This window comes from Lipotes vexillifer, unplaced genomic scaffold (genome assembly GCF_000442215.2).
Source record: "Lipotes vexillifer unplaced genomic scaffold, Lipotes_vexillifer_v1.1 scaffold730, whole genome shotgun sequence".
NCBI classification, from domain to species: domain Eukaryota; kingdom Metazoa; phylum Chordata; class Mammalia; order Artiodactyla; family Lipotidae; genus Lipotes; species Lipotes vexillifer.
In genome coordinates, this window is record NW_006793934.1 from 128,868 (window position 1) to 155,355 (window position 26,488).

The 26,488-nt window shown below is 41.0% G+C and overlaps 1 protein-coding gene across 2 annotated transcripts in view; it reads right to left on the reverse strand.

Annotated features, from left to right (window-relative positions):
* The window catches only part of SMAD1 (SMAD family member 1), a 78,717-nt gene that overhangs the window by 22,554 nt on the left and 29,675 nt on the right, over positions 1 to 26,488 (reverse strand). For both annotated transcript variants that reach the window (XM_007466898.1, XM_007466899.1), the window contains exon 2: positions 23,880 to 24,458. In XM_007466898.1, the coding sequence (XP_007466960.1) occupies positions 23,880 to 24,279 (400 nt within the window). In that variant the 5' untranslated portion in view covers positions 24,280 to 24,458. The remainder of the gene's footprint in view (positions 1 to 23,879; positions 24,459 to 26,488) is intronic.

Genomic DNA, 26,488 nt, shown 5'->3' on the forward strand with positions numbered 1-26,488 from the left:
TGAGGAATAGATCTAACTTTATCTTTTTCCAAATGGTTAGCCAGTTGCCCCAATACCATTAATTAAAAAGCCCAGCTCTGGGGAATTCCCTGGCGGCCCAGTGGTTAAGACTCCATGCTTCCATTGCAGGGGGCGCGGGTTCGATCCCTGGTGGGAGAACTAAGATCCTCCAAGCCACATGACGAGGCCAAAAAAAAAAAAAAAAGCCCATCCGTCCTAGTGGTTGGAGATACCACCTTTCTCATAAATGTCCATGTATGTTAGGGTCTATCTTTAGACATTCCATCCCATTCCATTCTAGTCTGTGCCCCAGTATCACTCTGTTTTAATTATAGAGACTTTATAGTACATGCTAATATCTGTAGGGCTAGTCTCTCACAGTTCTTCCTTTTCAGTTTTACTCATACGCTGACTTTTCCATATGAACTCTGGTTATCACCTTGTCGACCTCCAGAAAAAAAGATTACTGGTACTTTTACTGGGATCACATTATATTTAAACATTACTTGGGCTTCCCTGGTGGCGCAGTGGTTGAGAGTCCGCCTACCGATGCAGGGGACACGGGTTCGTGCCCCGGTCCGGGAGGATCCCACATGCCGCAGAGCGGCTGGGCCCGTGAGCCATGGCCGCTGAGCCTGCGCTCCGCAACGGGAGAGGCCACAACAGTGAGAGGCCCGTGTACCGCAAAAAAAAAAAACAAAAACAAAAAAACACATTAATTTAGTAAGAATATATTGATGATGTTAAAATATTCTATTCAAGAACTAGGAAGGTCTGTCAACTCTACTTTTGCATCTTTCAGGACTGCCCCATAGCTACTGTCTGTATTAATTTGCCAGGCCTGCCCATAACAAAGCACCACAGAACTGGGGGACTTAAACAACAGAAATTTATTTACTCAAAGTTCTGGTGGCTAGAAATCTGAGACCAAGGTGTTGGCAGGTTGGTTTCTCCTGAGGCCTCTCTCCTTGGTTTGCAGATGGCCACTTTCTTGCTGCGTTCTCCCGTAGCTTACTTCCCTGGTGTTCCTCTGTATGTCCTAATCTCTTCTTATAAGGACACCAGTCAGTTTAGGGTCTAGCCCAATGGCCTCATTTTAATTTTCTAAAGACCCTACATTCTTAGGTATTATACTTATGATCAGGGCTTCAACAGATTCATTTTGTGGGGGACATAATTCAATCTGTAACACTGCATTAGGTTTTAAACATTTCTTAAAAAATTAAGTATTTTATCTTTTCCGTTGCTATTTTAAATGGAGTTTTCCATTCCATTATATCTTCTATCTGGTAGTTATTTATATATGTGGTTATTGATATTTCCATGCTATTTTATATATTACTACCTGGCTGAATTCTTTTGTTGCCTGAGTTATTTTTATCATTGACTCATTATAGAGTGAGTTCTCCAGCAAATGATCACGTCTCCAACTAGTTTTACTTTTTCCTTTTGAGTTGTTTTCTCTTGTCTGATTGCACTGGCTAGTAGTGCCAATACAATGTTAAAAAGTAATGGAGATAGTGAATTTCCATGACTTATTCTTGACCTTGGTGAGAATGCCTCTAGTGTTTCCCCATTAAGTAAGATGCTGACTTTAGGACTGACATATATAAATTATGTTAAGGAAGTATCCATCCATTCCTATAGTTGAGTGTTTTTACTAGGAATAGGTGTTGAATTTTTGTCAGAAGATTGTTCAGCATTTCTAAAGATATTATGATTTTTCTTCTTATACTTATTAATATGGTGAATTATCCCTGCATTCTGGCATAAGACCTGCTTGGTGATGATGTATTATTTTCTTAATGTGGGGCATTAGAGTCTTATAACTAATATTTTATTTCAGATCTTTATATTAATATTCATAAACTATATTGATCTGTAAGTTTCTTTGTGTGCTATCTTTAGCAGGTTGTCATGTCACTGTTACACCTCCTTCAAAAATGTTTGTGTGCTCAGAAACAGTTTATGTTTCTAAACAGACTCTAAATGTTTGGTAGACTCCCTCTCTTAAACTCTCTGGGATTGGTGCTTTCCTGTGGAGTAGTTCCTTAAAACTTTCTCTATTTGTCCTCTGTAAATAAATGTAAGCTTTCTATGTCTACTGAGGATAATTTTGGTAAATTATACTTTCTTCTAGAAAATTATCCATTTCACCTAGGTTTTTAAATTTACTTGCAAAAAGGTATGCTAAGTAACCTTACAGTAAAATTTTGTATTCTCTTTATCAATATCTATTTCCCTCTTATTTCTTATTTTATATTTGTGCTTTCTTCTTGCAACACCTTTTTCTTCCTTTATTAAATTGACTCTTGGGTTGTTTTTTTTTCAAACCAGGATTTGGATTTGTTGACTTAATATGTTTTTCTTTTTACTATTTCATTATTTTTTGCTTTTATCTTTATTATCTTTGTCCTCATACTTTTGCTTTTTCTTTGGCTTACTTCAGTGTTCTTTTCCTAGGCTTTTGATTGGGAATTTAAAATTTATTTTTATTCTTTCATTTTTACAGATATAGGTGTTCAACGCTATGAATTTTTCTCTGATCACTGGTTTAAATGCATCCCACAGATTCTAATATGTAGTTGTTTGATCATTATTTTCCAGAAATTATGTAATTCATCTTTATATTTTCTCATTTGCCAATAGGTCATTTAATAGAAAAGTTTTAAAATTCCCAGAGAGAAGAGCTTATTTGCTTCAAATTTCTAGGTTTATGGCATTGTGATAAGAATGCTGACTGCAGTATTTCTAATTTATGTAACTTGATATTTTCTTTGTGACCTACAATATTATACATTTTTGTGAGTGTTCCTTGCACACTTGAGAAGAAGGTGTATTTTCTATTATTAGGATGCAGTGTTTAATACGTTTCCGTAAAAACTACCTAATTAATAATGTTGCTTAGGTCCCCAGCATTGGGGGGGAGGGGTGGTCAGTGAACTTCTGTAAAGGGTCGGAGAGTAAACATTTGAGGTTTTGTGCACTACAGGGCCTCTGTCACAACTATTCAACTCTGCTGTTGTAGTAAGAAAGCCATAGACAATATGTAAACAAGTGGATGTGTCTGTGTGTTAAAAAGCTTTATTTACAAAAACAAGTAACAGACTTGACTTGGCCTGTGGGCAGTTTCCCAACCTCTGGCTGCTATGATTACTTATGTTTTTTCCCACATGACCTGTCTTGTGTTTAGACTGGTGTATTAAAGTTTCCATTATTGGTGTGTTTCTATTCGTTTTCCCTGCCATATCCTGCTTTATATAGGAGGTTTCTGTGATGTTTGGTGCATATATGTTCCCTTCAAAGTGCTCTCTGTGTCAGTGCTTTTTGGTCTTCTGAATTCTATTTTGTGTGATACTAGAATCACAATCCCCCATTTCCTGTCGTTTACAAGTGCCTGATATACCTTTGCCAATTCCTTGATTTTTAGCTTTTTAATCACTTTGCGGGGGAGGCGGATGGGTCTTCTGAATACAGCATAAAGTTTTGCTTTATGAACCAACTTGAAAACCTTTTCATTTTAATAGGTGATTAAACCCATTTATATTTATATATATATATAATGTATATTTTTATTTTGGGCCATGCCGCACGGCCTGTGGGATCTTAGTTCTCCGACCAGGGACTGAACCCAGGCCCTCAGCAGCGAGAGCATGGAGTCCTAACCACTGGACCACCAGGGAATTCCTGCCCATTTACATTTATTGATATGACTGATGCTTGGTCTCAACTCTGTCATGTTATTTTTTATTAGAGTTATGGTAATATTACATTTACTATATTTCTCTATGTGATGTAATTATTTGTCTTCGACTTTTTTTAAAGGAAGCTCTAAAGATAGTTTTATATTGCTGTGCTATGGTTATTTTTCTATTTGTATCTTTTAAGGTCTTCCATCTCTGTTTTTTTCCTTGCTCAACCTCATACCATCTAGTTGGTCAGTTTTAAATGGTATCTTTTAATTCTCATCTATCACCTGTACAATCAATGATCTTATTTTACTTTCCCCTTTTCCCTATTCTTCTATTCCATTTTTACAGTTGTACTCTTTCTACTTTGTCAGAATAAAGTTTATATACTATTATTTCATCCATGTCACTACACTTATTTTAGCCTTATCTCTATGACTGAATATATTAAATGCTCACCACCTGTCCTTTTGCCAAACTTCCCCCAGTCATATCTTAGTTGAATAAAATGACCCCAGCAGATGCCTCAGGAAGAGCTAGCTCATTGTTACAGTATTCCCTGACTTGTTGCACACTTAAAACTTTCTATAGCCCTGATGCTTGAAGGAGAGCTGGGCTTGTCCTTGATTTCCTTGTTTCTTGAAATGCTTTTTCACTGTTGCCTATTTCTAGATGATGCTTTTGAGAAGTTTGATTTTAGCTTTACTTTCTTGCCTTTACAAGTAATGTGCTCTTTTTACCTGGAAGCCCTGAGGACTTTCCTTTATCTTTAAAGTCTAATAGTTTTACTAGGATATGTCTCAAAGTTGATCATTTTAGGTCAATTTTCCCAAGTGTAAGCTGAGTTCTTTCAATATGTAGATTTAGGTCTTCTCTAACTTCTGGCAAGTTTTAAGTATTAGCCCTGTCCTACTGGCTCTGGGTACTTTGGAGCTCCAGTTATACATATTTTGGATCTTCTTTGTTGTCCTTTCCAATCACTTTCTCTTAGACCTTTTTTATCTCATTTTAAATTTCTTATTCACTCCTTTAGTTTTTTTTCCTGACTTTCTTCAATGAACCTTACTACATGTTAATACAAATCTACTGTTCTTTGGCACATTGAAATTTATTCTTTATTTATGAAATGTTTTTCTTTTAAATTTATTTACTGAATTCCATCAATTCTCTTTGATTTTCTTCCAATTTTTATCCATTTCTGTATTTAGTTTCTGAATTTCCGATTTTTTCCCCACAAATGCTTAAGGATATTTATTTTGAAGTATTGTCTTACACTTAACACATTGAAGCCACAGACTCAAAGGAAATATTTGCAATCACATATCTGATAAAGGACTTGTGTCCTGAATATATAATGAACTCTCAAAACTCATTAATAAAAATCCAAATAATCCAATTAAAAATTAGGTAAAAGATGTGAACACACCCTTCATCAAAGAAATTCTTAAAAGTATTATGCTCAGTGAAGTAAATCAAACACGGAAGGAAAAATATCCTACTTATATGAGGGACTTAGAATAGAAAAATTCACAGACAAAAAGTGAAATAGAGGTTACCAGGGGCTGGGGGAAAGGGAAAAGATGCAGTTATTGCTTAATGGGAACCAAGTTTTTGTTGGGGATAATGACAAAGTTTTGGATATGAATAGTGGTAATGGTTGCATAACACTGTGAATGTATTTAATGCCATGAAATTGTACACTTATAAATGGTTAAAATGATAAGTATTATATTATGTGTATTTTACCACAATAAAATTTTTTAATTAAAAGGCTTAACCATACCAAGTAATGGCAGCAGGGATTTTCTCACACATTGTTGGCTGGAATGTAAAATGGCACAACCGCTTTGGACAATATTTTGGCAGTTTCTTGTAAAGTTGAACATGCACTTACCATATGACCCAGCCATTCTACTTCTAGGTCTTTACCCAAGAAAAATGAAAACATGTATCTACAAAGACGTGTATATTTTATTTGTGATAGCCAAAAACTGGAAACAAACCAAATGCCCATCAACACATGAATGAATAAACAAATATGGTACATCCATACAATGGAATACTACTCAGTAATAAAAAGGAATGAAACATTGATTCACACAGCAACATGGATTGGTCTCAAAATAATATGCTGAGAGAAGGCAGACAGAAAAAGAGTGTATGCTGTATCACCCCATGCAAACAAAATCTAGAAGATGCAAACCAATGTATGGTGACAGAAAGCAGATCAGTAGTGGCCTGGGGATGAGAGTCGGGGCTGGGGGGAGAGACTGAAGAGGTGCAGGAGTACACTTTTGTGGGTGATGAGTATGTTCATTATCTTGATTGTAGTGATTCTTTCACATGTATGTCAAAACTAATCATATTGTACACTTTAAACATGTGCAGTATATTCTAAGCCAATTAATCCCCAATAAAGCTGTTCAAAAAATGAATGTGAAGAGGCAACTGAAAATTTTCTTTTGCTAATCTAAAAAAACGGCTAAAATTTTCTATTACCTATTCCTTTCCCAATTCCATCTTCAAGGTTTGCAAACCATTATTCTGAGCTCTCAACAGTCCTACATCCCCAATTAAAACAGTTTTATCCTACCACCTCTTCTTCTGGGGCTATATATAAGATGTACATCTCCCAATTCAGGATCCCCATTCAGGAAAGGAATTCCAGTTTGCTGTCACAGATACACCAGATCCTACAGGGAAAATCAACTGAAGAGACCAAAAGGAAAGAGCTGCAAGGAAGTCTTATGCTGAAGGGGGTGATAATCTTTAAGACATACGTCTTCTACGGGCTGTTCAAAGTTAATAAGCAGAACTGCAACGTAAAAAAATAAATGGATATCCTCCTATACACTCTTGGATGAAGACGTTTCTGTCAAATTTACCTAAAGTTCAACTTAACCCTCTAACAATAGCAGCAACCAGTGCTTCGAACCCTCTCAAATTACCCGCAGAATGTTTCTGAAAGACATTTCCCCAGTATTTCTCAACATTCTCCACCAAGGTAAGCATCTGTGACAGAGGAGAGTGAATTCACCCGGGGTCCCAGCAGCACCACTGGAACTGAAATTACATCGGCATGATGATTTATCTTAACCAACTCATATACATTTTACACTCTGCTCTTCACTATTTATCAAATATAAAAGTGATATCTTCAATAATTTACAATCTAGTAAAACTGATCCTCCAGGAAGGTGTGCTTGCCATGTTACCTATGGCTTTGAGTAGCTGGTGTGGGACACTGTGCTGGGGTGGTTTGAATGTGTGGATTTCCTATTTACTCAGCGTTACAATTCTAGTAAGTTACTAATTTCTCAGAAAATTACAGCGAAAAGTGACTGGTCACAGCAAGGAGGGAGGCAGATAAGATATAAAGCTAGACTCTAGAACTAAGAGCATTTATGTAGAAGCAAGGAGATGTTCATCAAATTGGTTTTCAGGTGATCATCAGAATCTACAAAATTCAGATTACCACCACTAATATTTACTTTAAGCCTGGAACCATGCCGATCACATTATCACACTTTGCAAATAAGAGTTCTAGAGGGATAACTTACCTAAGGTCACAGAGAGAGGGGCGAGAGTTGAGACAAAAGCAGTGAGCACTGTCAACCACCGAGGTTCTGCTGTCTCGATTACTAACTTCCAAGAATGTTAAATTATGTCTGATATAGTTTAAGGGATGGGTGAGTAGAATAAAGTCTAGAAGTGTTTCCGGACAAATTAAAGGTCTGCTCAATTGAAAGGAGAAAACTCCAGTCCAGTTGAGTAAGTCCAGTTATGAGACACTTCTAACTCCTTGATGATGCTAAGAGATGAATCATTATCAAAACTGATTTGTGTAGGTGAAGATTATAAGTAGAGTATCTGTATATTCTGGCTTGCCTTGGACAATCCCAGTCTGTACCTGTTGCCCGATGGAATTATTAATAGGTGACCCTGTCACTCTCAAAAGCGTTCTGGTTTAGACAATAAGTTTTACGGTCATCCAAACTATAAACAATAACTGATTAAATTAAGGAGAGGAATGATATGGTTCTGGGGTGTGGAACAGCTGCTAGTCCTAGAAAGAAGTATTAATGTGGAAGAGAAGAGATGGGGTCGGGGGGAGCTAGCTAGGCAGGGTTAGGCCTATATACACAAATTGCTCTAAAACAACAAGGCCCAGGCGCCTCGCCTGTGTGGGATACTGAAGGACAGTGCACTTCCCTCCCAGCTATCTTCCCCACCCCCCCATCCCCAGTCCTTGTTCCTTTCATTTCAGCAATATTTCAATATTAAGGTATGTTTTCTACTGGGGGAAAAGGAAAGAATAAACATCCAGACCAATTATCTATGTGTAAGTAAACCTATGTGCAATTTTTTTAAGTCTGTGTTGGGTCTTTGTTGCTGTGCACGGGATTTCTCTAGTTGCGGTGAGCGGGGGCTACTCTTCGTTGTGGAGCACGGGCTCTAGGCGCGCGGGCTTCAGTAGTTGTGGCGCACGGGTTCAGTAGTGGCAGTGCGCGGGCCCTAGAGTGTGTGGGCTTCAGTAGTTGCAGCACGTGGGTTCAGTAGTTGTGGCTCGCGGGCTCTAGAGCGCAGGCTCAGTAGCTGTGGCGCACAGGCTTAGCTGCTCCGCGGCACGTGGGATCTTCCTGGCACCAGGGCTGGAACCTGTGTCCCCTGCATCGGCAGACAGATTCTTAACCACTGAGCCACCAGGGAAGTCCCCCTATGTGCAATTCTTATTTCTTGGGTGAGAGGATGATTACCCAGCTGAAAGAAGCAGGATTTGCAAACTCTATGCTTGACTCAGGTCAGAAATAGGAAGGGAGAGAGGGTGAGGAATGCCTTCCTCTTCATATTTCTTTCCATGTTTCAGTCTATTCCATTTTACGGAAAACAGAAATATGGGAGCACTGACGCTCCTGGGGACCCCTTTCCTCGGCAACTGATAAGGTTACTCCTACTTGGCAACTTGAGAGAAGTTTGCGGCTTCCCTTTAAGGGCTGCTCCTACTGGCTAATTTGAATTACAAGAATCTCCTTTGAAAGAGGGGCTCAGTGTTAAAACACTTTCTTTACACACATGAATTTCTTTTTGATTTGAATCACTGAAAAATCAGATTATGCTGTGTCATTCCTGTATTCTAGGAGTTGTACCCCTGGTTGAAGAACAAAACAAAACAGAAAAAACCTGAGCTGGTTGCACACCACCTCTTCAGGTGTGTTCTAGTAGCGGGTGAGGGCAAGGCTCCTAGGTAATTTCACTACACCTCCCTCCACCTACTTGAAAATCTCTAATAATTGCTGTATGTCTTTAAAAGGAGGGAGCTTTCTTCTCCTCTTTTCCTGACCTCCCAGGAGGAAAAAGGTCAGATTTCTGCCCTTTCTTAGTGATGTATATATCTCTGCTTTTCAAAGTATTTATGTGTCTCTTTTAGTTAAAAAATAAAATCCCTTTTTCAGTCAATAGGGAAACCAAACTAAGAAAGTTTGGGGAGGTATTTTCATTTCAGGAAGTGAGTTTCAGAAGACATTTGTGATTCTGCTACTGGACTCAGCTTTTCTGTGTTACCAGGGCACAAGGAAAAGGAATGAAAAAGAAACAGCTAACATTGCAGAGAGAGGCTGAGTTGTGAAAAGTATTCCAGTACACCCTCCAGATTTGTGAACATCTTCAAGATCTTGAAGTATTGTTTGAAATTCTATCACCAAGTCATCAGGGTAAAGTAGACTAGCGACCAGACTAAGGCTGACGAGGTTGTGACCTGCCAAATGCTCGTGGACGAGATTTTTTTTTTTTTTTTTTAAACACAAAAAACAGTTTGTTGTTCTCAAAGTGTGGTCCTCAGACCAGCAGCATCAGCACCAGCTGGGGGCTTGTTTTTTTTTTTTTTTTTTTAAACACACAAGAGAGTTCTGATAACAAAGCTGCCAGGCTGTCGCCTATGTTTGTCCACACAGACATAATGGCAAATAAGCTGGCTGCGACCCAGTGGTACATAAATGTCCTTTAGTTCCGAAGACCTGGAAAATGAATTGAGGTAACAGTCAAGACGCCTGAGTTCTAGCCTAGCTATGATAATTATTAGTTCTGTGACTTTGAGCAAGTCACTTAATTTCCCAGGGTCTCAATCTCCTCACTCCAAAGAGCAAGGGGTCTGAATTCCGAGGGCCCTCCTTGCCCTAAACTGTGTGAGTCTGCCGCTGCTGCTTGTGTAAATCTGGAGCGTCGCGGGGCACAGGTGTCAGACCACATCTCACTCGGGTCTCAGGACAGCCAGTGAGGCCACCCAAGAGCAGGAAGGTGGCCCAGGGCTAATGGGAGAACAGCCTGAGAGCTGGTCCAGCGGCCACAATTCTCATCTGAAAACGTGTGGCGGGGGGCGGGGGTTGGGAGGGAAGGGGAAAGGGGGAAGGCAGCCAAGCTGCCAGAGGAGCTGTGCCCAGTATAATACCTATACTAGACAGATGTCCCTAAATATGGTGTGCGTTCATGACCTTCTAAATAGAAGCGTTTCCAGGAGAGAGTGGAGGAGAGGGTAAGACTACTTAAAAGTCAATAGTGTGCGCATTTATGAAATAAAATTCCTAACCTCAGGATATGTCAGGGGAACTACACTGAAAAACAGATTCTCATAGCCTTTAATCGAGGTTAAATTTTAATGCAAATATAGCCGCAAATCCCTGAGTGGTGGCCCTTTGTCTTTTCGCGTGCTTATTGGTGGTCAGGCGGCAGAAGGGAGGGCTTGAAGTAGCATTAGATACTGCTCACTGGGCACTGCCTACATGCCCATCGAATACTGATCTCAGGGCCAGGCTCTGGGTGGGACAGGGCAGGGGCAGACGTCAGCGGGACGGCCACTGTCCCTGCCCACACGGAGTTTATAACAGATCCCTGAACCCTCACAGCAGATGAGGAAGCAGGCTCAGTCGAGCTCCATGACACGTCCAAGGCCACACAGCTGCTAAGTGGAGGGCCAGGGTTTGAATCAAGGTCTGTACATAATAACCACCAGACTATGTTACTCAGTACTGCCAAACTGTAAAGAGATTGTGGATTTAAAATTCTCTTTCCATTCTTCTGTTTAGTTTTTTGAGGGAACACCTTTTTAAAAGTTAAGATGATTTTGCCTAACGACAGCAACTTTGTAGTATTTGTTTTCTAGGAATGTATCAATTACTCGAGTACAAATACATGAACAGAAGATGAATATGTGAACAAAATTTAAATATAAACAGAGAAATGAACTGTATTCAATAAAAGTATCTGCAAAACAACATGAAATTGACTTAAAAAGAACCTGAATTGAAATCAACTTCTGAGAACCCAACTTCCTAGATAATTCCAAGCTGGGGGTTCTCTCTTTTTTTGTACACCATGGGTGATTCCTTTGAAATACCTCTCATCTGAGAGATTACGTGCCCACAGTATGTCCTTTAAGACTCCACGATCTAGTGCAGATTCAGGGTCCAACCTATCTTTTGGAAGGTAACTGCCCTGTCACTTCACCCAGCCACCTGGAGCTTCCTGCAGTTTCCACCTGCTGGTTTCATACTCCTGTACCTCTGCTCACTTGACATCCATCTAATCTCAGTTCTAATGTCATCTCCTTTATGGTATCTTTCTTGGTTTTTCTACTCACCTCCAGGAGAAATAAATTCCTCTTTTCTTTGTGCCCCACTGTGGCTTAGATCATCATGGCATCTGTAACATTTTATTGCTAATTTGACTTTACCTCACCCAGACCATAAACCCCTTGGGGGCAGAATTGAGTTTTCTTTCTTCTGTATCATCCAGTGCCTGGCATATAATAGATCCCTAATAAGTGTTTTTTCAATTAATGTATGTTTGTGAATTATATGACTATTCTTAGATTGCTTATTATAACCTGATTAATACAGACCAGTCTTGCTCAAAGTATAGTCCTTGGTGACTTAGCAAGACACTTGTTTAAAGGCAGACTCCTGTACCTCATCCCAGACACAATAAATCAGGCCTCCTGGAGTCTGGCTGAATGCAGCCTGGCTGGGGAAGATGACGGGTTACCATATTTGTGGGCAACACAGCCCCAGGCCTCTTGCCCTGTCTACGTCTCTAACTAGCTGTGGAGCTTGAACTCCAATTTTCTCACCTTTAGTCAGATTTCTAGAAATCATCATCCCTTTCACCTCTAAAACTCCATACAGCATCAGTCCCAGTTCTCAGGTATACAGATTAAATTAGAATGACACAGAAAAAAAACAGCATGGCCTTATTATACTAAGTGGACAAGAAAATTCACAAAGTGTCCAGTTTTTCTGGTCAGGTGTCTTGCTGCCAAGGAAAAAGCACTGGCTTTGGACCAAGAAGCCCAGGGTCCTAGCAGCATGGATCAGACAGCACAGGCCTTTGTCCCCCTGCAGGGCTAGTGGCCAAGCTCTGGCAGGTGGCATATGGCAGCCTCTCAAATGCTGGCTCCTCCCTCCAGGTCCCCTTCCCATCCTTACCCCAGGTTCCTTTCCTTTGCCAAATACTTACTTGCTTAACTACCACAGAAGGAAGATGCTATATTATTAGAGACTTCATAGTTTGTTAGAGGTAGACAAACTTCAGGGTGTCAGCTAAAAATGCCAGGAGAGGAAAAAGTCCTTCATAAGGTACACCGGAAGTTTAGGAACAGTGAGAGGCGGGCTTTAGTTTTGGACTTCTGGATATAAGTCTTGTTCAGTTGTTTACTAGACGATTAACAGGGAACTTACTCTTTACACTGAACTTCTTACTAGTAAAATGGGAAGAGTAGTACTTCTCCCAGATTTCCTTTTCATTTAACATTTACATTGTGCTTACATATGCCAAGGGCTGTACCAAATGTTCACTCATCTAATCCTCATAACAACTCTGACCTAGGGTGGATACTGAGGTAGAGAGAGATTAAGTGACTTGCCCATAAGTATACAACCAGAAACCAGTCGGGGGAGGCAGGTGTCTCTCAATGTGACGCAGTTAGCTTTAGCAAGTTCCTGGGCTCTGGTCAGCCCTCCGCCTAGCACTGCCTAATCATCTATCAGACGCTATTGATATGGAAATGGCCATCCCCAGGTGCCACACCAGGCAGCTTGGCTTCATTTCTAATTGCAGCTGAATATAATTAGTTCTCCTTCAGAGTTCAAATATATTCTAGGAAACAGACACTTATTATCTAATGATGAAGACTGACCAATGGGAAACAAACACAAATAAAGCTTCCAGAAGCATCTAAAGCACAGGTGTGTACTCTCAATTTACCATTAGCAACCCCAAATTCAAGCAGCTGCTGCACATAATGTATTTCAGATCAAATGCTCTACCACTGAAAATTTTGGATACCTTTTCCCTCTGCCAGAGAGAGAAAATTGATCAGGGTGGGGGGCGGGAACGACTTCTTTTGGGAAGCAGTAGTGTGGTGGGTAGCAGCATGGACTTTGCATTTAGACCTCAATTTGAATCCCGCCTCTCCCCTTACAAGCCATGTGACAACTTACTTAAACTGCAGCTAAGTGGCCCTGTGGGTGGGTACCTCTCTCTACCTTTCACAGCTCGGTCAGGATGAAATGAGAATACACGTGAATCCATAAGCACAGTGCGTAGCACACAGTAAGCATAAAAAGTAGCTATTTTAATTTCTATTGTTACTATTATTAATACTGTAAAAATTGACCCTTGAATAACATGGGTTTGAACTGCACAGATCCATATATACGGATTTTTTTCCCACTAAATATGTACTACAGTACTACACAATCCACAGGTGATTGAATCCAAGGTTGCAGAACCACGGATACGGAGGGCCGACTATACATTTACACGTGGATTTTCCACTGCAAGGAGGGTTTGTGCCTCTAACCGCCCAGTTGTTCAGGGGTCAACTGTATTATAGTTTTCTGAAGATCTGTTTAGTGAAAACTGAACATTACAAATTATGTTTTTATTCTAAAGAAGATGTGCACAAAAGTTGTGCTCTTTGTTTCACTGTTTCAGCCACAGTATGTTTCCAGAATGCATAAAGCCTTTTCATGCCTCAGCACGACCTTGGAAGGTAAATACCATCGCCCCCCATTTCACAGGTTAGCAAACACAAGCTCAAAGAGGACAAGCAACTGGCCCAAGGTCAAACATACCAAGTGCCAAAATTTTAGTCCAGGACTTCTCACCTGAGCTTCCGCCCCACCATATTTTAACCTTACAGCTACAGAGAAGTATCTCCTTTAATGGTCCCCATTTGTCCTGATTTTCCTGAAGAACTCCACTCCACATCTACCAGTCAGCAATCGGCATTCTACTGTGACCAAGAGTAGAATGAGTACTACCAGCACGGATCCCTGTTTTTATCCCCCAGTGGCTGATAATTCATTTCTGCCCTTAAATATCTTGTTGATCAAATTGTCTGATTTAGCCAGAAGCAGCCCCTATAAGCGGACCTCTGTGTCCCTGTGACATGCTCCCACCAGTTTTCTCTTTTAAAAATAACTCATTGTAAAATCAGCTGTTCTTTTTCCTGTTTAAAAGCTGTTAAGTTTGATGTTTCAAAAGCGTATACCCACAACTGTTTCCTAACTTGACCATCATACTTAAATACCTGTCCCGGTACACCACCAAACCCTGGAAACACTTTTTAGATGCTCAAAGAAAGGGTACTGTCACAAAAAATACTGCGAATCTGCTACAGAGCTGGTCAGATGTAACTGTCATGAATTTATAGGGAAACATACAGGAAAAAACATACAAAGGAATTCCACTCTGTTGTCATATATATGTTTACTTTCAGTTTACAAAAAGCTGCCCAAATACCACTCAAAAAATCATAGGCTTGGGGCTTCCCTGGTGGTGCAGTGGTTGAGAATCCGCCTGCCAATGCAGGGGACACGGGTTCGAGTCCTGGTCCAGAAAGATCCCACATGCCGTGGAGCAAAGAAGCTCATGCACCACAACTACTGAGCCTGCGCTCTAGAGCCCGCGAGCCACAACGACTGAGCCCCTGCACTGCAACTACTGAAGCCCGCACGCTCTAGAGCCCGTGCTCCGCAACAAGAGAAGCCACCGCACTGAGAAGCCCGTGCACCGCAACGAAGAGCCCCCGCTCGCCGCAACTAGAGAAAGCCCGCGCGCAGCAACGAAGACCCAACACAGCCAAAAATAAATAAATGTATATATTAAAAAAAAATCATAGGCTCTCCTTTTGCCTTCTTCTAACTGAAGATCCCATACAGGAGCAAGTGGGAGGTGGTCAGGTGACGTATGACTACGTAAGCCAGACACTCTCCCTTAGCCAGGAAATGGCTTGTTTCATGTGAGAGCGGGGAACTAAGAACAGCAGCATGTCGGAGAGCTGTTTTAGAACTGACGTAGTGATGCAGTAGAACGTAAACCTCATCTTCCGTTGTAAGGTCTGCTAAAATGCCAGAGTATAAAAATGCCCATTTAAAGAACCGGGGGGAAAAGTGCCAAACCGTCCTTTGTGGACCTAAGTCTCTTTATTTAAACATAGTCTCTGTTTCCAGACTCTCATTCTTTTCTCGGGAAGGTTACCGTTACTTCTAGTTACACAACCCATGTGGCTCGCAGCACAGCCATCCCCAGCCCTTCTGGCACCAGGGACCAGTTTTGTGGAAGACAGTTCTTCCATGGACGGGGGTTGGGGGGATGATTCAGGCGGTAATGCGAGCGGTGGCGAGCGACAGGGCAGATGAAGCCTCGCTCGCCCGCCCGCCGCTCACCTCCTGCCGCGTGGCCCGGTTCCTAACAGGCCTCGGAGAGGGGTTCACGGCCGGCCGGGAACCCCTGCATTGCAGTTTTAGGAAGGGCAGACGGGGTGGAGTGTTACGGGCAGGCTTCGGTGCTAAAGGTCATGGGAATGGAGAAGTCCAGTTGAGGCACTGGTAATTAGGTAAGTGAAATGGGTAAGTGGCAAGTTCAGCGTTACCTCCCCATCTCCCACCCACGGGGAAGAGCTGCTGTTGACACGGTGGAAGCCCAGACCAGACTAAACGCAGGGGAAGCAAGTCTGAAGCCTTTCCAACTAGTCCTGAGACCAGTATCTGAGAGCAACGAATCCCCAGCCAAGCTAGCAAATTAACAAAATTTGGGGTTTTTTTAGTCCTCCCCTTCTCCAGGCCCTCTGCGATTTTTAACACAGTGCTCAGGGTAGCCTCCAGCTGCCCGAAGTCCCCCAGCTCTGCTCTTTAAATTAAATAAATATCCACTCTGTTTCCCCATCTCCTCCCCAAACAAATCTCCTTTTTCCAAATAACAGGGCAGAGGTCTGATGATTTAGCTAATTCATGACTATTAGGCATGATGCTGGGTCTTTCAAGAGAATATTTGCATCTCAGAGTGGAAAAAGACAAGGGGATGGGACATACATTTTGGGAAAGAAATGTCCAGGCTTTTCCTTGAGCCTCTGAACAGCTAGTACCAAGGAGGCTGAAAGTAAAACTGAGAAAATCAGTCTGAGATCATTACAAAAGCCAACTTCCCCTCCATTTCTCTCACTTTTCGCGTCTGTCAAGAGCCTAGGGCACTACCAACCTGGGGCAAGTCAACTGTGGCTCCCCACCACAATCACACAGAACATTCCCAGACCGACAAGACATCACTGAGGATTTTCCACACACGGGGATACAAAGCCAAAAAGCAGTACTCACAGGTCTCCATATTATTTCACCCAAAGCTGGTCTTGGAAGTTATTAGCCAGGCTTTCCCTTTTGATTTGAAACATTATTTCCACACAATTGCAATCAGTGAACTACTTTATTACGACAAATGTTTTTCTGTGGTTTTCAAAATTGCTTTTTCATCAGCCATGGTTTTGTGTGTGTGTGCTTTGTTTTTAACAGCTGCCAGCCGGCTAGTGTTCCTTCAGCCCTATAAACTAGTAGGGGTAGAGAGAAGAGTGCTGAGCTTTATGTGAATCCAAAAGGTCTGAAAATATCTTCTCTTGCCCACCTAATGTTGCAGAGATAGAAAAGGAATGAAGTGGAGGATAATGGTCAGGAAAGCAAAAGTATGAGCAAGATACTTTGTATAATCTATGGAGTATGGTCTTAAAATTTCAGATTGGAGTAGACCTGGCAATAGAAAAATGCTACCCAGAAACAAATCACAGAATTATGGTCTCCATGTCTGCTTCAACTTATGAAATTTATGTACGTTTACAATTTATGTAAAAGTAACATACAGTAACTGCTAAAACATACCATGTGCTCATCAATTAATAAATAACACAAAACCAGTTGCCCAAATCATGTACCAGGAACAGTTGCTCAGGGAAAAAAAAAGATCGGAATAATAAACTTCACATTTTGCCTTGGATTTGAGAAAATGGAATCCACTAAGAGATCTGGGTATAAAATCCCACACGATTACACTACTTCATCTGTTTCTAATAATATTTGAGATGACAGTGATGAAATTATCAAACACAAGCCAAATGCCAACGATAATATTTGGGAAATAAGTTCAACATCTAAACTCCACGTCCACTTGGCTGTCCCTTGAACTCGGACAGAAGCAAAAGTAGTAACCTTCCACATGGACAGGAGAACGGGGCCCTGAGTGGACTATGGAAAAGCAACTGCAAAGTCAGGGGACACTGCCCTCGCCCCAAGGATCCCTCCTGCAGGAAGGTTCTGCCAACTGCCTCAGTGGCTCTACCCACCACCCACCCTCAGGCACAAATGTTCTGAACTACCTTTTACAGCTTTCAAAGCCTTCTTCCTTCTTTTCAATGTCATACACATCTCTCTCCCACACCAAAAGCAGGAGAGAACCATCCAGACTAGGATCACAAACTTAAAGTAACTATGCACAGCAGTACATCTGTATCATCGTGAGTCATGGGACGCATATGTGCTAATTTTCCTCTTAGTCTTGACCTTCCTTTTGAATTTGCTTTCCCTGGCCTACCTTATTAGTTATACTTTCTACTTTACTGTAAGTCTTCTTATAAACCAATTTAAATCCTTTGTACAATGAAATATACTATATACTTATATAACTGAACCACCACACAGGCTGGAACACAATGTCCAGATGTGCTGGAGTCCAGTGAGCTTTTCTGTGGACACTCTCAGGCTTGTAAGAGTTGGCTGCATCTCCCGTCCACACTTCTATCACTCAATTTAGCACACTGTGCTGTACTCACATGCCCATCTTTCTCTGGCAGACCCAGTTCCTGAGGAGTTGTACATGGGCCCCAGATGTTTGAGTGAAGAGGAATTTAGATGTAGATGATGAACACAGGGTGTGATGGTTAATTTTATGTGTCAACCTGACTGGGCTGAGGGATGCTCAGAGAGCTGGTAAAACAGTATTTCTGGTTGTGTCTGTGAGGGCATCTCCAGAGGAGATAAGCATTTGAATTGGTAGACTGAGTAAGGAAGATCACCCTCACCACTGAAAGTGGACATCACCCAATTGCTGAGCACCTGAACAGAACAAAAAGGCTGGATCACCTATCTTCTCCCGCCCTCGGATACGGTGCACCTGCTTCCCAGGCCTTTGGACTAAGACTGGGACTTCCACCATCAGACCTCCTGGTTCTACAGCTTGCAGACAGCAGATCATAGGACCTCTCAGCCTCCATACTCATATCAGCCAGCTCCCACAGTAAATCTATAATATATAATAGACTTTTTTAAAAACTTTTTTTTTCTTTGGCTGGGCTCTGAGGCTTATGGGATCTGAGTTCCGCGACTAGGGATTGAACCCGGGCCCTCAGCAGGGAAAGCGCCAAGTCCTAACCACTGGACTGCCAGGGAATTCCCAATAGTAGACTTATTAATAGGATAATTAATAAATTAATTTAAATTTAGTAGGATCCTATTAAATATATAGGATCTAGGTATATAATATATATGTATATATATATAATATATATATGTGTGTGTATGTGTGTATATATATATATATATAGATAGATCAATCGATCGATCAATTGATCCTATTGATTCTGTTGCTCTGGAGAACTCTGACTATAATACACAGGTCATAATGCTTTATTTTAATTTTTATAGTTGATATTGTTGCTAATTAACCCTAAATCTTCAAAACACTTGTCACCATCGTATCCTGGTATCTGGTTTACAGCGTCAGTCACCAGACTCCTAGATACAGCCACTCAGATAAACTTGAAGGAAAAGTCAATACGTCCCCCCACCCATCACCATCCTCCGAATGGATGTACTAATACAAAGACTTAAAAAAAAAAAAAAGGCACTTTAATTAGAGGTTTTTGTCATCCTTGGCTCATGTAAAAACACATTCACAACATGAAGAAACACATTACAATTTTTTGATTTAAATTTTTAAATATTAATTTTATTAAATCTTGATCCTTGAGTATATGTCTGTCTAATATTCTGTGTGACAATATAAAAGTACTCACAAAGCACCTCTGCTACATGCCAAAACACAATGGTTGTTGAGGGAAAGCACTCAATGTGACTGAGTCGCGGGCTGCACTAGCTGATTTTTCAGGGAATCACCATTTTTTCTTTTTTTTTTTTGCGGTACGCAGGCCTCTCACTGTCGTGGCCTCTCCCGTTGCGGAGCACAGGCTCCGGACGCGCAGGCTCAGCGGCCATGGCTCACGGGCCCAGCCGCTCCGCGGCATGTGGGATCTTCCCGGACCGGGGCACGAACCCGCGTCCCCTACATCGGCAGGCGGACCCTCAACCACTGCGCCACCAGGGAAGCCCAGGCCTTTTTCTTAAGGTAAAATTTACCAAGCCAGGAATTACCTGGTGACTGAGGCAGCCAATGGGGCAAAACTTGCATTCGGTCAACAGGTGAAGAGGATTTTAGGTGTATTTTAAACAGCTGGGAGCCATGCTGCTGAAAATGAAGAAGCACCAGGAAGTGAACAGCAGGGTATTACTTTAAAGATCAAACTGAAATCTCAGAATTTCAAGCTCAGGATCAATATGGCCTTGCAAGTGGATGAAGTTCAAAGTACAGAAGATAATTCTCAGGAACCATGTGAAAAACAGTAAAAAAAAAAAAGGTCAGATGACAGGAAGTCTCCGTGAAGATATTTTAACAGCGGCAGATAGCAACTGAATAGCCTTCTCATACCACGTTGAGATGACTGACTTTACCCTGTCAGCATTTGCTTGGGTAAAGAAAAAGAAAACCGCCATTTAACCCAACCACTAATAAGTAGCCTGGACTCTAAAGGCTACCCAAAAGTCCAAGTAAACAGTCACCTGTTACATCATCAGCAGAGGCACGGTCTTCAGAAACTGCACAAACTTCCTCTTCCCTGTAACTATCCACACACTTGCAGAAAAAGAAATTCTTACCACTTTGTACTTTCCCAAAGACGCACTTGTCAGTAATGACCAAGGTACTTACTACCTTTCACCAAAAGGAAGGTTCGTCCCTCTCACACTCTCTCCCATCATTGCCTATGATGAGCACAAGTTGTTGAAAAGTGTTTCTGTAACTTTCGGTTTTTTCCCCACCACAATGTTTAGACTCTTTTATTTATAACAAAATTAATGGCACAGGTTAAAGAAAAACTACGTTTACTTAAATCCATTAAAATTATTTTTGGTCAAAGAAACAGAGATAGGTAAAAGATACCCCGAAGAACAATTATAAAACTTCCACTGGGCCAAACAACAAAGCATTCCTTTCTCCCCTCACTCCTCCACTCCCTTTAAGACACCTTTATCACATTGTATCAGAATGCTAATCTTAATGAATATCAACAGGAAGGGAAATTCTGGAAAGAGCAAGTCAGTTTTATACCCCTAACAAGATGCTAAGTTCAAAATGATGAAGGATTTCAAACTGTAACTCATTAGCATCTCTTTTCAATAAGAGACTTCATCTTGTCAGCTGGACTTGACCTGCCTGGATACCTTAAACCAGTGGTTCTCGCACTTTAGCCTGAATCAGAATCACCTGGAGAGTTTGTCCAGACAGACTGCTGGCTCCCTCCCCAGAGTTTGATTCAGTAGGTCTGTGGAAGGATCTCACAATATTCGTTTCTACCAAGTTCCCAGGTGATGCTGATGCTGCTAGTCTGAGGACCACACGCTTTGAAAACCACTGCTCTAAATCTAGAGACTCCCTCCCAATTTCTGTGGAAGTTTTCTCTAGAGATCCCAAAAGGGGCCTTAGCAGAAAATAACAAGTTTGGGAGACCTGACTATCTTATGCTTAAACTGTTAAATTGCTCTATGAAATACTTTATCTGAGGTAAAATAGTTACAGAGTTCAAAGTAATTCAGTGTTGAGCTGCAGTGTCCGCAGCTTAAGACTTCCAGACCCCTTTTTTCCTGTTTCATGGAAACAACAACCAGGTGTGCTCCATGCTGCATTATAGAGGGAAAATGCCTACTTAACTCTGGGATTGTGAGGGGCGGAGGCCCCACTGCACTTTGATTTAGAGGGGCTTCTCCCCATGAGGTGCAGGGGCTGCTTCACAGTGGTCTCTGGAAGAAGTCCAGTTACTCTTATTCCCACCATATTTTCACTTCACAATATAAAAAATATAAGGAAAATCCTGATATGTTCAAATTCAACAGATATTGGCCTCACGGTTTTTGAGAACTGGTCTGTGCACGGCTCACCAGATTCCTGGCTAAAGGGGAGGATGGAATGATACTTGTGGAGTCTCAGAATGCCCTGTTTTAGCTGGTTCCCCCCTCCTCCCTATCAAGCCTTTTACACGTAAATTATTAAGAGCAACAAAATCACCTCAGCGTTAACTTTTAAAAAATCCTTTCCATCTATGTCATATAGTAACGGCAATGAAATGGACACGAAAGGGAAGATGATGGTTGGAGGACATAAACAAATTGAAAGCTCATCTCTAAACAAACACACAAAAAGACCATACAGAGAAACTAAAAGAAGTATTTTCATTTAACAGCAAAAATGTATTTAACCACGCTCACTACTAACTGTAGAGATGTTCATGATAAACATGGTCCTTGCCATCACGGAGCTTGATTTACTGTCCTGCAAGGAAGACTACCAGTGGCAAATATAAGTGTGAAGAACATCAGGAAGAAATTCAAATTGCTATGGGAAGCACAGACAGGCCTGCAGCGGGGGTGGGGGGGAGGGGTATCAACAAAGGCTTCTCAGCAAAGTCAGCCTCCATTAAGCTTAGGCCTGAAGGATAAAGAAGAGTGAACTAGGCAAAGAGGGAGGAGAAACGAGGTACGGAGGAAGAATGCACTGAGTGTCCCCATGTGACTCAAGCACAGGAAGCATGGAAGGGGGGAAAAGGAGCTGGCGAGGTGGGTGAAGACCAGAACACAGAGCTGTGTGTAAGAGCAATGGGAAGCAGGAAGATCACATGGCCACAGCGCGCATCTTCAAAGAACACTCTCTGTAGTGCGCTGGTCCCCAGCTGCTGCAGCGTAAGATGAAACGGAGCAGAGCGGAGGAAGGGGTGGCGGGAGAAAATGTATCCACAGTGTCTTCTCAATACTGAACCTTGGCTGTCTGACACACAGGTCACTTAATTTACAGGGACCTCAGTTTTACCATTTGTGAAGTGGGATTAGAATCTTCCCTGTGTACCTCTTAAAGTTACTATGGGGATCTAAAAACCAAGTACCTAAGCAATCCTGTTTGTACATATTACACACTAAAATTTACGTCACAGTGGGTGTGACAAGCAGTAAAGAATGTCTAGATTAGAACAAGGAGAATTCTGCAAGATGGCTGGAAAAAAGCAAGTATAGTCCTAGCCATGAACAACTGTAACAAGATGTAACTTTTAAAAGGATACAATAAAACCCAAACAGTTACCTAGAAATAAATCTAAGAAAAGATGTGCAAGAACTTTATGGAAGAAACTTAAAATACCTAAATAAATTTAGAAAAGTACTGCGCTCAAGAAGAGAACTATGTCAATCCTTCCCCAAATGAAATCAATGAAATTCCAATAAAATCTCGGGGATTTTTCACAGGCCTTGACAAGGTAATCCTAAAGTGTGTAATATAGAAATCACACATCAATGATGTTGAATCAATATAGCAAATTGTAGAAGGATATTCCAATATCATTATATAATACCTTTAAATATACAGAATTGACAGTACATACTGTCAAGGATTCAAACACATACAGAATTGCTGTATAAAAGCATGCATGGGAATGATGAACTTCAAACTTAACCATCAAATTCAGGACAGTAGTTACTGAAGGCAACTGGGTGGTGGATACAAAGATGTTTATTATATTATTCCCTAGTCCCTGAACTCTTCTTAAATATTCTGTAAGAAACCAGAATGTCTTTTATTTGAGAGCCATGTTATTACAGGATCTAGCTTAGTAGTTCCCAAACACCAATCCAACAGCTCCCATCAGCCCCACCTGGAGTACCTGTTAAAAACACGGATTACCAGGCTAGGCCAGAATCAGAATTTCTGGGGGGGAGCCACGTTAATCTAATGCACAGCCTCATTTGGGAACCCTTGGTAACCAACAGCTATTAATAACTAATCCATCAACAAAATTGGTTCCAATCTGACAATGAGATATTTAGGGTCTTGAGATTGCCTGATCACTTTCCAACTGATGCAACTGTCTAGAATGTGGACTCTAATTTGAGGGTAAAACCAAGTAAATTTTGAAGTATATCCTTTACTGTGCTTCTCCCCCTGCCCACCGGCCAAGGTCATATATGTAAAAACTAAGAATATCTTATAAAGTAATAGTATCAAATGATTCCACAGCAGAACATAATTCCTTCATATCCTCTACAGGGAATATGCCATAGTGAAGTTCCACTGAAGATGATAAAAATCGCTATTTTTAAGGATCAGGTTGCCAAGTCACTGGCAACTGCCCTCAAGTAGGCAGACAGTAACGCCATGCTTCTTTCCTTTCCTGGTTTTCTTCCCTCACAATAAAATCATAGCTAAATTTGTCTAGAGAAATGCACAGAGCCAAAGGGAAACATAAAGAATAAATTTAGAAAGAAAACAATTTATTACAAGTTAGAGGTATTAGTACCGGGATAACAGTTTTCACAGCCCTGCTCCTAAGAAATAAGATTAACTAGAGACTATGCTGTTAGAACGTATGACATATTCAAGGGTGGACAAATGTACCTTTTCCCCTAATATTTGAAAATTACAACTAAAAACATGGAAAGGAATGATTTTGAGAAACAATACAAATCTGCTAAACGCATCACCATAAAAGGGCTCACTTACCAGGGCTTTCTACTCGCTTATAGTGGTAGGGATTGATGCACACCTCCTTCTGCTTGGAACCAAAAGGAAACTCACAGCATTCCAGTGGTTTTAGTTCATGGTGGCTCTGAAGGTCAGGCCAGCGCCACACACGGCAGTAAATGACGTGAGGCAGCCCCTTCCGGTGGGAAACTTGCAGCCTGCCGTCCAGGGAGCGGGGAATGGTGACACAGTTACTGGGCTGCCCCGGACAGCTCAAGGCCTTTTCCAGTTCCTCCATGGCACCTTTCTTTTTCTTCAGTTTTTTCACCAAAGCATCAACAGCTTTCTCTGCCCATTTTTCTTCTTCATCACCCTGTTTCCACCCAAGAAGTCTCTTCACAGCTGGACTTGTGAAGGAAAACAAACTTGTCACGTTCATGATGGCACCACGTACACTCCTTGTGGATGGAGAAAGAAAGAAGTCCCCAAACGTGAAAAGAGAGCAGAAGAGGTTTCACTTTATTTACATAGGATTCTCCTTAGCTTCTTCGTGCTGAGGTCCTGAAAAGTAGAAATCACCATTCCTAGGTGTTTTCAAAAGTAACCCAAAGTCAGCACCTAGAAAAGAAAAAAGGGAAAAAGATGTTTAAAATCATCTCTAGCACAAAATCACGATTTATTAAACAATCACCATGGGCCAGATACTATTTTAAGCACTTTTATGTATTACAGTATGCTATGGGCTGAATTATGTACCCCCAGTCACCCCCAGTGTGACTGTATTTGGAGATGGGGCCAAGGAAGTAATTAACATTAAATGAGGTCATGAGGATGGGGCCCTGATCTAATTGGACTGGTGGCCTTATAAGAAGAAGGGAGAGATTTCTCTCTCCCTCCCTACATGTGCACCCACTGAGGAAAGGCCTTCTTCATAGAGAGAAGGCAGCTGTCTGCAAGCCTGGAAGAGAGCCCTCACCAGAAACCAAACTGGCTGGAGCCTTATCTTGGACTTCCTAGCCTCCAGAACTGTGAGAAATACATTTCTACTGTTTAAGCCACTCGGTCAGTGGTATTTTGTTATGGCAGCCCAAGCAGACTAACACAGTATTTAATCTTTTAAATAATTCTTTCAACTAGGTAGTACCATCATTGCCATTTTATAGATGAATAAACTGAGATGCAGCTTTAAAAAGGAGCATATTACTGTTTACATGAGTTCTGAGATAGCAACAGACCCCTTAGTGCAAAAAAAGTTCAAGTTCTCAACAGATATTGTGATGTTTTATATTTAGATTCATTTATAGGCTCTAAGATATGTATTTCAAAATACACCTCAATCAACAAAAACTGAAAGCAAAAGGAAAAAATAAAAATGCAATAGTCTTAACATCTATTTTGGTCTGTTCCTCAAGTATGTCTTACACTATAAAAAAGGTAGTTATATTTACACTATATAAATGTAGCAACATTTTAGGGTATTTATTCAGTAAACCAGTAAACAAGCCTATGCCTATGGGCTATCAGGCAAGTAAGGTAGGAAATTTACCCCCTACTTTTTCAAATTTGCTTTTTATTTACATGAAAGGAATGAAGCATGTGAACACATACTGTACCAAATACTTTTGTCAAGTTGTCTCATTTAAACTTTCTAGTTACTCTTCACCAGATAAAAACACAAACAGTGAAAAAGATTAAAGATGATAACTTTGTACCAAGTCTGGCTAAGATTCAGTAGCAGGTATCAAACCAACCTCCTCCCCAAAGTAACTATAAAAGCTGAATAAAATACAAATGAACAAATCAGGGGGAAAAAAACCAACTTTTTAAAGGTATCAAAGAGCAACCAAAGTACGCAGGACATGAGGGGCCAAGATGCTGGAGAGATGTGAAAAGCAATGAAATAATAAGCTGAACACTCTTCATTGCTTTTCTTCTCAAGACATTTAGTTGCCAATGCCTGTGCTGTGAGTAGCCAAGCAGAAAGAGGCTAAAGAACCAAACAGAGATTTCAGTAGTCTCATAGTGCTGAGGAGACGAAAAAAAAAGAGAAAAGAAAAATGGAGTTGAGGGCCTGGTAAACATACCAGGCTTTCAGCTGAGACCCCTGAAGAGGTCTGCCCTAGTGTGCAAGGGTAAAGCTGAAATGGACCAAGGTTTACAAGCACTGAAACACAGCCTAGAATCATCTTAATAGAATCATCTTAATAGGAAACTGGAACAAGATGACGGGAAAAGAGGAGAGAAAAACTGTGAGAGAGGAAGTATTTGTAGATACTGGCCAAAGATTTTCCAAAAGTGATAACAGATGTCTAGCCACAGATTCACGAAGGCCTACAAATCCAAAGAAGGAGAGACAGAAAGGTATCCACAAGTTTTAATGTGTCGTATCACAGTATAATTGCTGAAATCCTACCACAAAAATCTTTTAAAAGACACAATACTTTCAAAATGAGTACAATACGGCTGACAGCTGACATTTCAACAGAAACAATGGAAACCAGATGACAGTGAAATGACATTTTTAGCCTACAAATAAAAAGCTGGAAACTCAGAATTCTATACTTAGTGGAGAAAAATCATTCAAAATGACTGTGAAATAAATATGCTCTCCAACAAACAAAATCTGAGAGAACTGGCTTCCAGCAGGA